Source organism: Ovis canadensis, chromosome 16, assembly GCF_042477335.2.
Source record: "Ovis canadensis isolate MfBH-ARS-UI-01 breed Bighorn chromosome 16, ARS-UI_OviCan_v2, whole genome shotgun sequence".
Lineage (NCBI taxonomy): Eukaryota > Metazoa > Chordata > Mammalia > Artiodactyla > Bovidae > Ovis > Ovis canadensis.
The window spans coordinates 20,773,125-20,787,914 of record NC_091260.1 but is presented as its reverse complement, the minus strand read 5'-3'; the positions used below and the strand labels follow the sequence as shown (position 1 = coordinate 20,787,914).

At 38.8% G+C, this 14,790-nt stretch overlaps 1 protein-coding gene across 6 annotated transcripts in view; it reads left to right on the top strand.

The window, feature by feature from the left end:
- ARHGEF28 (Rho guanine nucleotide exchange factor 28) overlaps positions 1–14,790 on the top strand; it is a 346,403-nt gene that overhangs the window by 239,277 nt on the left and 92,336 nt on the right. For all 6 annotated transcript variants that reach the window (XM_069556181.1, XM_069556182.1, XM_069556185.1 and 3 more), the window contains 5 exons: positions 1,108–1,315; positions 4,030–4,141; positions 8,542–8,584; positions 13,572–13,695; positions 14,047–14,179. In XM_069556181.1, the coding sequence (XP_069412282.1) occupies positions 1,108–1,315; positions 4,030–4,141; positions 8,542–8,584; positions 13,572–13,695; positions 14,047–14,179 (620 nt within the window). The remainder of the gene's footprint in view (positions 1–1,107; positions 1,316–4,029; positions 4,142–8,541; positions 8,585–13,571; positions 13,696–14,046; positions 14,180–14,790) is intronic.

Genomic DNA, 14,790 nt, shown 5'->3' with positions numbered 1-14,790 from the left:
GGTTCTCCGGAGAAGGCAACGGCAACCCACTCCAGTACTGGAAAATTTTCCAGTGCCTGGAAAATCCCATGGATGGAGCAGCCTGGTAGGCTGCAGTCCATGGGGGTCTCGAAGTCGGACACGACTGAGCGACTTCACTTTCACTTTTCACTTTCATGCATTGGAGAAGGAAATGGCAACCCACTCCAGTGTTCTTGCCTGGAGAATCCCAGAGACGGGGAACCCTGGTGGGCTGCCGTCTATGGGGTCACACAGAGTCGGACACGACTGAAGTGACGCAGCAGCAGCAACAGCAGTAGCAGCATGGAAGTTCTCAGCCTCAAAGCTTGAGTGGTTTAAAATTTAGATGGAATGGAAGGAGCTGGAAAGGTGCAAGATCAAATTCTTGCCTTTTAATTTTATGGTTATCAAAGTTAAATGAGGAAAGAAAAGCAGTAGGTTAGCAGCATCACCACCTGCTTCTGAAGTGGAGTTTTCATAGGAATCATTTTTTCAGATCTCTAAAATTGATAATTGAACAGGACATGTTTGGAACCTCACTTGGCTTGTGCCTGACCCATTTCTTGTCACCAGCTCTGGAATGAGATCTTCACACCTCTCCTTGTCTTAATGTGCTTCTGCCCTCCTGACTTGTCCAGGGGCAAAGGAAAGAAAGCCACGCTGCATTTTTCACATGTAAATTGCCCCAGAGCCTGCCCCCTCTCCACTAAACAGCTCAGTGGCTCTGTTTTGTCTGTGTTTTTAATATTTGAAGGGTAACTATTTGGGCCTTGTAATATTCAAACCCAGATCTCCTGCATTGCAGTCAGATTCTTTACCATCTGAGCCACCAGGGAAGCTCAATAATTATATTTACAAAACAGAAATAATGACGATAGTACTAATTTGGAATGACTTTGCTAGGTTGAAACATAAAATCTCGTTTAAGAAGATCTATTCAGGATGAGGGGAGAGAAAAAAATGATAGAAATCACAAGGGTGAATTTTGTTAGGTATTGAATGAGAGCCCCTTGTAGCTGACACCAATGGAGAATCTGAATTCAGGGAGATAGAGAGCCGTGCCTGTCTTACTTGATGACTTAGTTGTTTATTTGCTTTTTGCTGCAGTTCCAGCCTTGATGCCCTGGATGCTGACAGTGAAGGAGAGGGCCATTCGGAGCAGCTGCACAATTGCTACACTCCAGTGTGTCAGAGTTCCTCGAGAACTGGCATTACTAGCGGGGATGAATCGGACTCTTTTGAGACCAACACTGAATCAGATTTTAATATCTCCAGGACGGAATCATTTTCTTTATCAAGTAGTCTGCAGCTGAAGGTATTCTTATTAGTATTCATTTGGTTTATTAAAAGCCTGGAAAGTATGTTGTCTAAAGCTGCTCATTTCTGAAAGACAAATTATGTTTATAGTAACACGTGTGAACGTTTTTTAAATTGAAGACCCATGAACTTCATGAGTCTGTCTTCTTACTCTCTCACATTCTAATGTGTATAGTCCTGACATACAATGGCTGATTTGTTTTCACGAATCCCCACCAGCGCAGATCATCTTTCATGGTTTTGGAAAATGTTACCATTTTATACAGTGTTTTCTGTCACCATCCCTTAAGCAATGGGAGGAAGGCTGGTAGTATGAAGTGAGTTTAAATGACCAAGCTTGTTTTGCACACATAAAATTTTACTTGGTGCTGGAGATGAGGTAAATAATATTGCCAAGGCAGAGGTAACATTTGTTGAGCTGCATGAACTCATTTGGAATACCATAGACTCTTAGTTTTTCCACAGGAGACAGCTTTTGTGTCTTTTTTCACATTGGAGTTTCATTTCATTGTGGTTTCTTGAAATGACTAAACTTTTCCAGTGTTACAGGGAAGCCCTTTTCTGTTTGGACCTATGTTTTCTGTTTTATTTCTGTTGTCCACTTGTTCTCTTTTTAAATTGAGTTTACTACTGTAAATGCAATGTGTCTGAGTAAAACACTGTAAAATGACATGTGCTGTGCTTTCACATCTCTTATCGCAAACACATGGTGGTTATGATTGTGTTTTATTTTTATAGTATGCTCTACAGTATGCAAAACATGCTTCATGTATGCACAAAACACAGAATTTTCTCATAACTCATCTGGGATATAAAGTGGTATTTTCATTTTAATTTTTGATCTGTTAAAGTTCTACAGAGATTAGATGTCCACATTGCCCAAAGCTTGGTGATAGAGTCAGATCTAGGCCTTCTGACCCTAGAACCTGAATCCTCTACCCTCAGCTCTGAGGTCTGTAGAGCTATTATCATCTTCTGAAACTAAAGATCATGTGATATTTTTGGATAATAAGAATTAGATATGGTTATTCATGTAGCTATTTCTCAGACTTGTAATGTGAATGGAACTGTGAAAAACTCATCGTTACTTAGAAGGAAAAGTAATTCTTTGTGAAATAGTTCTATACTGTTCACTTTTAAGAAGAATCTGTCCTATAAATTATGGCTTGCCTTGCCTTTGTAATTACCCTGTATAACTTTTTGCCAAGGAATTCTGGATGGTTTTCAAATTCCTATTGTTAGGAAAAATGATTACCATGCATGACTTCAGTGCAGAGGATGGCACTTGGCTAGGGCCCTTTCTGGCCAACTCACTGTTAGGGGATAACTTAGGTTGGCCTTTTGGACCGCCAGGCCCACTGGGTCTTTCCCAATAAGAAAGTGATGGAGCCATGGGTCAAGGCCATCCAAAGCAAGGTTAGGCTTCTATTTTCAACTTTCCTCCAGGCTCTTCAACTAAACCACGAGCCTAAGGCAACCATGTGCTTTTACTTATGGAGAACAAAAGAAAATAGTGCTTCTAAAGGGCTGTTGCTGATGCCTTAATTTTAGTAATACATTTTGCAGCACTTTCTTTTACCTCTAACCTTAAGTGGTATCTTAATAGTTAATGCGAGATGAGCATCAGTCCTAAGTCCACATGGTCTCTGTTGGATGGGTTTGGGTGCTGTAAACGGCTTTAGTGACATTCTGTTGCATATTCATGTAAGATTTCTAGAACATGCAAGAAAAACATGTTTTTATTATCTTGCCTTCTTGCACTTTCACATATGTTGCCAAAATAATGATAGAAATAATGGGTGGTTGGGCAAACAGGAAGAAAACAGCAGGTCACTTAAAAGGGGTAAATTTAAACTATATAAATCAGTGATAATTGAAACAAAATCTCAGGAAGTGCTGAATGGAAGATCTGTTGAAAGATGAGCAAAGACTAGAAGGATTTGTATAATGCTCTGATGCATTCTTTTTTGGAGGCTGCAGCTAATATTACAAATAGCCTTTGTGTGTTAGTCACTCAGTCATGTCCGATTCTGTGATCTCATGGACTGTAGCCCATCAGGCTCCTCTGTCTGTGGAATTCTGCAGGCAAGAATACTGGAGTGAGTAGCCATTCTCTTCTCCAGAGGATCTTCCCAACCCAGGGATCAAACCCTGGTTTTCTGTATGGTAGGCAGATTCTTTGCCATATGAGCTGCCAGGGAAGCCCTCAGGAAATAGCCATTAACTTTTAAAAACATAATTTTAGGTGACTGTTTCTCTACCTTCTAATAATTGTTATGTATATAGATCTCAGTTCATGTGGAATTTTGCTTAAATGCTATAGTTTAAAATTATAAAAATAAATGACAACTCAGGTCAAAAACCAGTCAGATTTGTTGAATATGCAGAGAAAATCACGTGACTTTATTTTTCACTTTTAACCAACATGGTTAGAATGTCATACTTGTATCCTAAGTATATCCTATATACTTGTATAAAGTGTATAGGAACTATTCCCAGAGCTCAAGTTTACTAAAGCATTCAAAAAACAATAGCATGTTTTAGAGTTGTGAGTGAGAGACAAACAGAAACAAATCGTTAATAAGATTATATCAGAAATATTCAAGTTGGATCATTTTTGTAAAGGTCCTGATTTAGTATCGTTGATAATGAGTGCATACTTTCAAATCTTCTATAGAATTTTTAAAGAAGCTTTGTTATGATTTCTTTTAGGAATCATTGTTTTCTGGAATCCGTTCACGTTCGTATTCCTGCTCATCACCCAAAATTTCTTTAGGAAAAACTCGATTGATCCGTGATTTTACGGTGTGTAATTCAGTTGAAGGTAAGCATTATTTACCATTTGGCTGTGAAAGCATTCTTTTCCAGAGTGGATTTTCAGCTAGTAAAAGTACATAAAACATATAAGAGGAGCAGGCAAGTATTCTAAATTTCATTTTCACTATTGAGTTTTCTAAACTTAGCAAAACCTTCAGCTCACTGGATATCACATAAAGCATAAATTTTATTTTGATGAAATCACAAATATGTACACACCTCTCTGCTGCCTTATTTTTTTAATAAAATGTTTTCCTAAAAGGCAGTGTAAACTAGAATTTATTCTAGGTTCCTTATTGTGAGGACTTTAGAGAATTTTATTTAAGTAAATTAGTGCTGAAATAACCCTCCCCAGAGGCAAAGCATTGCAAAATGGATTATCTTCATTTCTTTATTTAATAAGGAACTTTAGCAAGTAAAAATAACAGAACATACTTGAAACACAAATAGGTATATCTCAAACAGTATTTTTTGTGGCCCATGTAAACAATTATAAACTTTTATACAATCAAATTTTAATTAAAATACAGTATACCTACAGAGAATTGATGCTTTTGAACTGTGGTGTTGGAGAAGACTCTTGAGAGTCCCTTGGACTGCAAGGAGATCAAACCAGTCCATCCTAAGGGAAATCAGTCCTTAATATTCATTGGAAGGACTGATCCTGAAGCTGAAACTCCAATACTTTGGCCACCTGATGCCAAGAACTGAGTCATTGGAAAAGACCGTGATGCTGGGAAAGATTGAAGGTGGGAGGAGAAGGGGACGACAGAGGATGAGATGGTTGGATGGCATCACCGACTTGATGGACATGAGTTTGAGCAAACTCCAGGAGTTGGTTATGGACAGGGAGGCCTGGCGTGCTGCAGTCCATGGGGTTGCAAAAAGTCGGCCATGACTAAGTGACTGAACTGAACTGAACTGATACAGAAGGAAGCGCATATTATAAGCATGTAGCTTGATGAATTTTCAAAAGTGAATTCAGATCAATAAGTAGAAGCTGTAGGCAACTCAGAGCTGCCCTTGTAGTCCCTCTTAGCTACTACCCCAACTGTTAGCTTAATTCTGCAGTGTGATTATTTAATACTTCCTGTTTATAGTGTATTATGTAATAATTACATTTAAAGGTGTTATTTGGAAGTATTAATGTCAGTCTATAGTTCAATTCAGTCGCTCAGTCGTGTCCGACTCTTTGTGACCCTATGAATCGCAGCACGCCAGGCCTCCCTGTCCATCACCAACTCCCGGAGTTCACTCAGATTCATGTCCATCGAGTCAGTGATGCCATCCAGCCATCTCATCCTCTGTCTTCCCCTTCTTCTCCTGCCCTCAATTCCTCCCAGCATCAAAGTCTTTTCCAATGAGTCAACTCTTGGCATGAGGTGGCCAAAGTACTGGAGTTTCAGCTTTAGCATCATTCCTTCCAAAGAAATCCCAGGATTGATCTCCTTCAGAATGGACTTGTTGGTAGTATATAGTATTATTACAGTTTTTTTGTCGGTATATCAGATAATGCCTTTTTTTGGTTTACTATCCTTTAGAGTCTTAGAGGACTCAGGAAGCAAGAGATGTGCTTAAGTATTCTCAATATTTGGACTATTTAAAATAGAACTTATTTTACTCCTTTTTTCTTTCCTTTTTTCTTATTCTTGCTTTGTTGCATTGCCATTATTTTGCATTTTTATGCTATGTGGAGCAGTATTGAAAGCATAATCTTTATGCTTGGACTTGCCATTCTGAAGCAATGACTCATGAATGGAGATGTTCAATCAATATTTGCTGAATGAATATACTAGACAAAATGCATAAAATACAAAACAAATGCTGCAAGGCATTTTTTTTTCCTTTTTCTTCCTGAGACGTCCTTTTCTGAAGCAGAGAAAACAACACTGATACAAGTGTCAGTTTTCATTTTTAGAATGAAAAGATGGAGAGAAAGGACCAAGGAAAAGCAAGGATACAACTACCTTGAGGGGACAGGAGTAGAAGGCGGATTGAATTTGCCCTGGATTTTTTTTTTAATACCATAAGTCTTTCTAGGATCTCCAGGTCCCCCTGACCTTAGCTTAGGTTGGGATTCCTTTTAATGGCTGCTTTGATACCTTTTCACTGTTAGTCTTAGAGATGGCGAATTAACTTTGTGCTGTAACTCTTTGGAAAACACTGAAGTTTTCTGTGCATTGTGCAAAATGGTACCTTTGGCTTTTTGTCTCTAGTATCTCTGATTGTTCTGACAGTTACGATGTTTGAAATCTCAGATGACTGAGAGAAAAATTGAAGTTTGTAAGGGAAAGAGCCCTGATTTATGAGTTCTTTAATGAATAAGGAAGGGTATTTTTGCTTTCCATACATTCCTTAAATCTTTGCATTTGAATTAGAAAGAATAAGAAACTGAAATTAATTCCCTGTTTTTTTCTGTGAATAAAAGCTTGTCTTTAGACAGTATGTTTAAAAATAGGGCAGTTGAATGAAGTTTGATACTCTCCAGAGGTAAGAATTACAAACAGGCAATTTAGGTTGAGGTTACACACTAAATGTACAAAGATTCCAATGGATATTCTTCTATGGTAGCAAACATTTGGGTTGATAACATTTAGGTCAGTCAAAATCATAGGACTGCAAAGAGTAAATTAACTCTTAAGGAAAAAGAACTAATTTTAACTCTGTGTGTGTGTGTGTGAAAGCTTGACAGATTCAAAGATGTGTTCTAATGTTTCATTGTTCAGTCTGCTTAATCAGAGGTAAATTGACATTTGTGTTCTTATAAATTCTCAATCAATGAGCTTTGAGTAGCTCTAAATTTTTTTGTATTTGAGCAGAGTGCAAGTTTCCTTTTCCTCAGTAGAAAACTCCTGTACATGAGCTATAATATAGATATACAAAGATAGGATGGTCTTTCAGTTTTTTTTATACTTATTTGTAATGTTGTGTCTTCCTTATCATTTCTAAAGTGTTACTTATGATAATTTCTCCTGCTTTTTTTTTTTTTTTTGGTTCTGTTTTTTTGAGTCCAGAGTACAGTGGTGGCAACTTTATTATTTAATGCTTTATACATGAAACAAAATTCACTATAATTCCCTTTGGTAGTTCATGGGTTTAGATAAAAAGGAATATTCTCAATGTTGAAATGACAATTACAGCATCACTAAGACAGACAAAAGTGCTCTACATTTAAGAATTTAAGAAGTGAAGTGAGTGTACTTTTGAACATTATTGTGCTCTGATGGATGGAATCCTATTAGACTTTGTCCAGTTGCCTGAGTCTGATTCTGTTACTTTATTAGCTTGATTATCTTGGCTATATGGCTTATTCTCCTGACATCTCAGTCTGTGTACAATAAGAATAATGCTTTCTGCCCATGACTTAATTTGCAGAATATTTAATGGGAAGAAAATAAAAGTCTTCAGATTCTTCATAGTAGGTTTTCTACTACCTACAAGATAGTCTTGGGTTCAGCACTGGAATTCCACATCTCAGAGGACATGTTTTTCTTAGTTTTCCTCCATGTCCATCTGGCCCGTTTCCCTTTGCAACCTCGCTGTCCCTCTTCACTCTCCCGGATGGAAAAGGGCCTGTCCCTGGCGTGTGGATTGCGTTCCACAGCAGGCCGCCCCTCCTTCAGTCTCTCTCACTGTGTGCATCCGTGTCTCTGCTCCATCCCTGTAGTAGATACTCCAGCTGGGCAAACAAGCTGGTGCTAAGCTGCTTGCAAGAATCTCCCCTTTCTACTCTCCCACCCCCAAGCCTGGTGGGGGAGGGACTCTCCCCTTCCCATAAGCCGCAAAGCACATCTCCAAACTGACTGCTCTGTGAAGGCATTACAGGTATATTAAAACAGACTCTCCCTTAGGCTGGCTTTCAAGACTTTCCTTTTAAGCTTTGTGAAAAAGCCACTAAGATATTTATTGATTCTGTATTATGTTGGAAAACGAGTGGTAAGAATAAGGAATGGATAGGAGGGAAATTTGGGGGAGAATGGATATGTATATGTATGGCTGAGTCCCTTTGCTGTCTACCTGAACTATCACAACATCGTTAATTGATGTGTTCCAATATAAAATAAAAAGGTTTTTTTTTTTAAAAGAATAGGGGATGAAGCCCTAGTGAGAGATACTGAGAAAGATAGAACTGGTTTCCCATCCTTCTGAAAATGCTAACTTAGTTCATAAAATCATTAAATGTTGTCATGTTTTGGCCTCTTCTCCATTTTCTCCAAATTAGGGAAAGTGATAAAGATGTCTGGAGCAGTGCCCTAGTTATACAGAATAACTTGTTTGCTTGTTATTTGTTAACTGGTGGTATGTATAATGATAACGTAGAGTTGAATGCATTGTGTGCGCTTCAGACTAACACATGACTGCTCGTTCGTCTGCCTTCTTTTCATTTTATTATTCTGTGTCTTGTAGAGCAAAGAGCTTACAGCTTGCCGGAGCCACCAAGAGAAAACAGGTATTTTAACTCTTTCAGATTTCCTGAGGCACTGTTTGATCCATCTCTGGAAATGTTTAGCCATCGTTTTCGATACCTGTTCAGTAGTTTGTGAGAGATTTTGCATAAGGAACCTGCTTGAGGTTTTGCTCCCTTTGTGATCTGTGTGGGTGTACGCGTGCCAGCTGCTCCTTCCAGCCCCTGGATGAGCAGGGCCCAGGACTGGGGACACGGTAGGCTGGGGTTATTTTCAAAGCCAAACACTTCCATGCACAGGACCATGGGGAGCAGTGTGAGACCACCTGGTTTAGAAAGGCATCAGGTTCTCACGAGGTCTGTCCACCACAACAGGAAGACTGCTGTGTGATAACAGGCCCCCGGTGCCAGCTACAGAAAGTACCCAACATCCCTGCTGTCTGTTATCATGGAGTCTTGTTTAGAAGTGTTAAGTTTGAAACAAAGAATAAATGATACAGAAAACGCTTTGAACGTTATCAACTTTGTGATTAATATGCAGATTTGAAAGCTGTACGCCCTAAGCTGCTCTTTCCCCTAGAAGGTAAAACTGTCCTTGGAGTTAACCTTGGGCAGCTGATGAGCCAGCAGACTGGACCACTGTGTTCTGTGGGTCTTGAGAAACTAACCATGAGTCACACTGTGAAATAGCCTTGGGGTTATGTCAGACATGGCACAAATGTTTGACTTTGAGAGACCATATGAGAAGGAAGAAAATAGTTTTAATTTGGGTGCTATTAAAGCTCAAACTCTGAGATCTTTTACTATATAGATCAGAATGGACTATTTTGCTTTACATGTTGGACTGTAAGTATGAAGAAGAAAAAGAAATCTCCTTTGTTCCTTTCTTCTTTTTTGGAAATCAGAATAGAAATTTTGAAACAGAGACAGACTTAGAATGCCATTTAAGCATAGGCCGATGAGGATGGCATCAGGACAGTGACGATGATGACAGTAGAGAGCAATAACTGTTGTTGGGAGTTTTCATGTGCCCGGCACCATTTTAGATGATTTGCGTTTATTACTTATTTAAATTATTTCCTGACTGCTTCTGGAATGTTCATCATCCTGGTCATCATTGTGATTAGCCGTCTTCTCCTTGCCATCTTTTTAACAATTGAAGAAGTAATGGACTGATTATAAAGATTTTTTTTTAAATCAAAAATATTTTCTATCAGGAGAGGAATTTAAGACTGAGAGAGCCAATGTCAGAGTCAGTTAAGTACTGACTTATAAAATGTGTTAGCTTGAATGGAGATACAGACAGAGAACAGACTCATGGACATGGGGCAGCAGGGAGGAAAGAGAAGGTGAGATGTATGGAGAAAGTAACATGGAAACTTACATAATCATATGTAAAATAGATCGCCAGTGGGAATTTGCTTTATGACTCAGGGAACTCAAATCAGAGTTCAGTTAACAACCTGGAGGGATGGGATGGGGAGGGAGGGGGGAGGGAGGTTCAAGAGGGAGGGGACACATGTATACCTCTGGCTGATTCATAATGATATTTGGCAGAGACCAACACAGTTCTGTAAAGCATTTATCCTTCGATTAAAAAATAAATGAATTTAGAATTTTAAAATAAAAAGTAAAAGAGCTTGAACAACAACAAAAAGTGTTAGCTTGGATGGGATGTTATAGGGATCATCTTTTTCTCCCATATTCCTCATTCCTGTTTTTTTATCTACCCCCCCCCCCCCCCCCCCCCGCCATTCTTTGGTCTGTCTCTGGTCTATATCCCGAAAGCATCCAACTTTCTTAGCCCTATCCCCTGGTGTATCCAGTAGAGTAGACCTTTCACCTCACCTACTGTATTCCTGATAGCTTGTTGGTTATGCCAGTATGATACCTGTCTAGACCCTAATGCTTTGCTTTGGTCATGTTATAGATATTTACTTGAGGTTTTGCCTTCTTTATTTGCCTTATTTATGTTGATCACTTAGTTTCTGGAAAAGAGTTCAGCCAGGTAAAAGCGGGGGCGGGGTGGGGGGCTGGGGCTCATTTTGGACCTTGCAGGCTCATTCCTGTAGGAGCAGACACTTCATCTGTCCCAAGTTCTTAGGATTATATGCTATGACTCAGTTATTTTATTGCCACCATCCATCTTAAATCTGATTGATCTATTACCTTTTATTAAAAAAAAACCTGATTTTCTGAGTGTTTGAAATTGAAGTCTCAGCTCTGTCAATTTTCAATTTGGATAACTGGAGCTTTTTAAACACTTAGATGCCCAGTTCTAAAAAAAAAACAAATAGGTTAGGAATTAAGATATTGAGGCTATATCCATATTATTAAGATACTTGAAATATCTGTTTATCTATTAAAAAGGTAATATCAAGATTCTCTGAAGAATGGGGCTTATAAAACTGTATTGCGGGTAATCTTATTGGTCATCAAATCAATAATAGAGTTAGGCATTCTTGTTCTGGGATGTGGAAAGAGTTTAAATTTTTTACAGATTTCGATAAATTGAAGGCTGTTTACTTTCTGTTATGAAATCAGTTGAGGATTTTTTCCTCTGAGTTCTTCTCTAAAGTACCTAATTGTTGTGTAAGTGAATACCACATAGCTAAATTAGATTTGAAACATGGAATCAACCAGCCGTCTCCATCTGCCCAGAAGTTACACTGTGATTTTCATTCTTATAATCTGAAAGTGGGTCATGTCTGTGATACTCGCTATCAGCTTAGATGATTCAGAGTTTCTAATATTTAGTGTTTCAGTATTTTCTGGTTTACTTTGTCACATCTTGGTTCTTCTCAGCCTTTGAATTTAAAGATTAAAGATAATTTTATGTCATTTTTAGAAGAAGTACATGTTGTTGTTTTTCAGTTATTAAATCGTGTCCGGCTCTTTGTGACCCCGTGGACTGTAGCACACCAGGCTTCCCTGCCCATCACTCTCTCCCATATAGGATATTTGGTAAATTAGAAGCACATATAGGCTTTGACTCATTGAAATAGACTCTGATGCTGGGAGGGATTGGGGGCAGGAGGAGAAGGGGACGACAGAGGATGAGATGGCTGGCGGGTGTCACCGACTTGATGGACATGAGTTTGAGTGAACTCCGGGAGATGGTGATGGACAGGGAGGCCTGGTGTGCTGCGATTCATGGGGTCGCAAAGAGTCGGACAGGACTGAGCGACTGAACTGAACTGATAGATTTTGAAACAAAGCTGTAACATTGCTCTTGATGCAGTTTTCTGTAGCATGGGAAGGAATTTGGAGTAGAATCAGGTAAACAAGAATACATTTTCTTTTATTTGAGAGAGTGTTGTGTTTCTGCTGTGAAGTAGGAGAGAGGACTTCTTAACTTCAGAATTCACATTGACCTTATTCTTTAGTTCCAAGAGTTAGATCTCCTCCCATATTGTTCTTCTCTTAGATATTGGATGGCTTTTGATGGGGTCCCAAAAGGTGTTCCAGAGAGGATTTTTTTTCAGCTTTCAAAAGTACCTTTTTCTCCATTCCATGTTATTCCAAGAGTTTTGCAAAGTAGAATGCTTAAAACACAAGAGGTGTAGAAATTCATGGATATATTAACCAGTGAGTTATCTGAGAAGGTGGCTGTGAAAGTAGAAGGAAAATAAGAGGGCCTGGGTTCCTCGTGTTGTTCTGAGTAGTTGTAAGACACTTCATTTCTGTTTACCTTTTAAACTATTTTCTGTAAGTAGCAAACCCAGTGTCACTAACTGCAGGGTTTCAGTGGCAGGACACACACTGTCCTGCAGGACCAAGAGGTAGGTCTGAAGTATTCCTTATTTATTTTAAATGCATTCATAGATAGGAATTCTCAAGTCTAATAGAAAGGTCAAATAACTTAGTTTTGTTTAATGTGTACCAGGTAATTACATGTTATATTTAAGTATGAGAAAGAACCTTAGAAATAATTTAGTCTTTGTTTAGATAGGAAAAATTGAAGTCCTAGAAAGATGTCATTTTACATTTCATACATATCTATAGTATGCTTGCTTTTGAAAAGTATTTCCCAGAGATGAATGTATTAGCCACTAACACTGACAAATGAGAAGTCTGAGGGGAATAGAGAGACATTGGTTATGAAATGTTCATTATGGAAATAGTCTGCAGAAATGTTATCTGCTTGATCTTTAATATATTCATGCTTTCTCTCTCTGTGATAAGATTAGAAATATCAGAAGATCAGAGACAGTTCTGGGAAAATAAGAAAGTTCCAGGGAAATTTTATTTTCATAGCTGGGACCATTTTTTTTCCTCCTAAAGAGTGATTCTGTGGACTAGTGGAAAATAAATGATACTCAGTGTGTTCAAAGACTGGGTACAGTTACCTCTAGCTTGCCTCTTATTTTGAGGGAGTTTCTGTAGTCTTTTCTCCTTTCCAACAGAGAGAATCTCAGGTTGCAGAAAACCTGACTGAGTGGGAGAGACGGGACCCTGAGGCAGATGGTCTGTTTCTCAGGCTATACGGACGAACAAATGTGTGTCTTCTGAGTATTCTCTCTCTGTTCCAAACATAAAATCCCAGTTTCATGTCATTAGTTATTTGGTGTCTAGGTGCTGGAAAAATGCTATTAGCATGGCAAACAGGGAGATGAACGGTTTCAGAATAAAGTTGGGATTCTAGAGTTTCCTTTATTTCTCCAATATTTTAATATAAAAAATTTTAAAGTATTCAGAAAAGCTGAAAGAATTATATACTAGAATACCTATTTCCACCACCTAGATTCTGTAATTGTTAGCATTCATTGTGAGATAGTTGCTTTATCATATGCCTGTTCAAATAAATATAAGATGCATTTTTGATAGTTTCTGTTCTTAGCTTTAGAATAACCATTAAAGGCTGAAAAAAACACATATGTTTAAATATATGTATAATATATATACACAAAAATATATGTGTAAAATACATCTGTGTATTTGTCTGTGCACACACATATGTATGTATGACTCCTGGTTTTTTTGCTACCTCTGATAAGTTTTATAAGCTGTGATAACAGCTTCTCTTTTGTAGAATTCAGGAAGAAGAATGGGATAAATACATCATACCTGCCAAATCAGAATCTGAAAAATACAAAGTGAGCCGAACTTTTAGCTTCCTCATGAATAGGATGACCAGCCCTCGGAATAAATCGAAGGTAATTAAGGTTTTATGCCTACTGTCTAAAAAGTATGAATGGCTCAGCTTCTGAGCAATTAAGTATAGTTTGCACTTTCCCTTTAAATTCCCTTACCATAGATTTTATAAACACACATTGAAACATCTCTGTATTTCTTGTGGGGTATTTTCGAAGTCATTGGAAATGCAGAGACCACTTCATCCTGGTAGATGTTACATTGTGGCATTATCGTATCTCTTGTTGTGCAGTCCTTCAATCCTGATAGAACACGTAAAGACTTTGTATGACTTCTGTGCGTTGGCTGGCTGGCTCTGAGCATTTCTCTTTTTTTGTTTTTTCCCCACCTTGCTGCTGCTGCCATACCTAAAGACAAAAGGCAAAGATGCCAAAGACAAAGAGAAACTGACCCGACATCAGTTTGTCCCTGGAACGTTCTCTGGGGTTCTGCAGTGCTTGGTTTGCGATAAAACGCTCCTGGGGAAAGAGTCATTCCAGTGCGCCAGTAAGTTCTTGGGCCCCACGTGGGCTGTCTTCACGCTTCACCTCTCGCGAGAATAAGCATCCTGAGACGTGGGCTGTCTTTATGTTTCACCTCCTGTGAGGATAAGCATCCTGAGAGTAGTGCTGTCGCTCAGTGTGTGCACACAGATGTCTGTTTTTATGTCTCTGTGTGGTTCCATTAGCAAGCAGTGACCCGTGATGGCTGACTCATACTTTTTGTCCACGTGTGATAGTCTTTCCCCAAACAGGCTTGCGTACCTTACTGCCTACTGACGTCTCCACTTGGATGTCTAAACAGTGTCACAAATATTATGTGACCCCCCTGGAGCTCTTCTCACTCCCCTTTGTGCCCACCTACAAGCTGACCCTCTCAGTTAATGGCAGTCCCATCCTTCCAGCCAAATGCTTGTGCCAAAATTATTCCCACATCCAAGCCTTCAACATGACTCTTGGCTCTAGCTTCAAAATATATTAATATTTAGATCCAGCCACTTCTCACACCTGGCACTGTTAGCAACTTGGTCTAAAGCTGCCATCTCAATGGCTTTGCAACTGGTTCCCTTGTGCATTTACTTTAGAAAGTATAGTTCTCAAAACCTCAGTCTGAGAGCG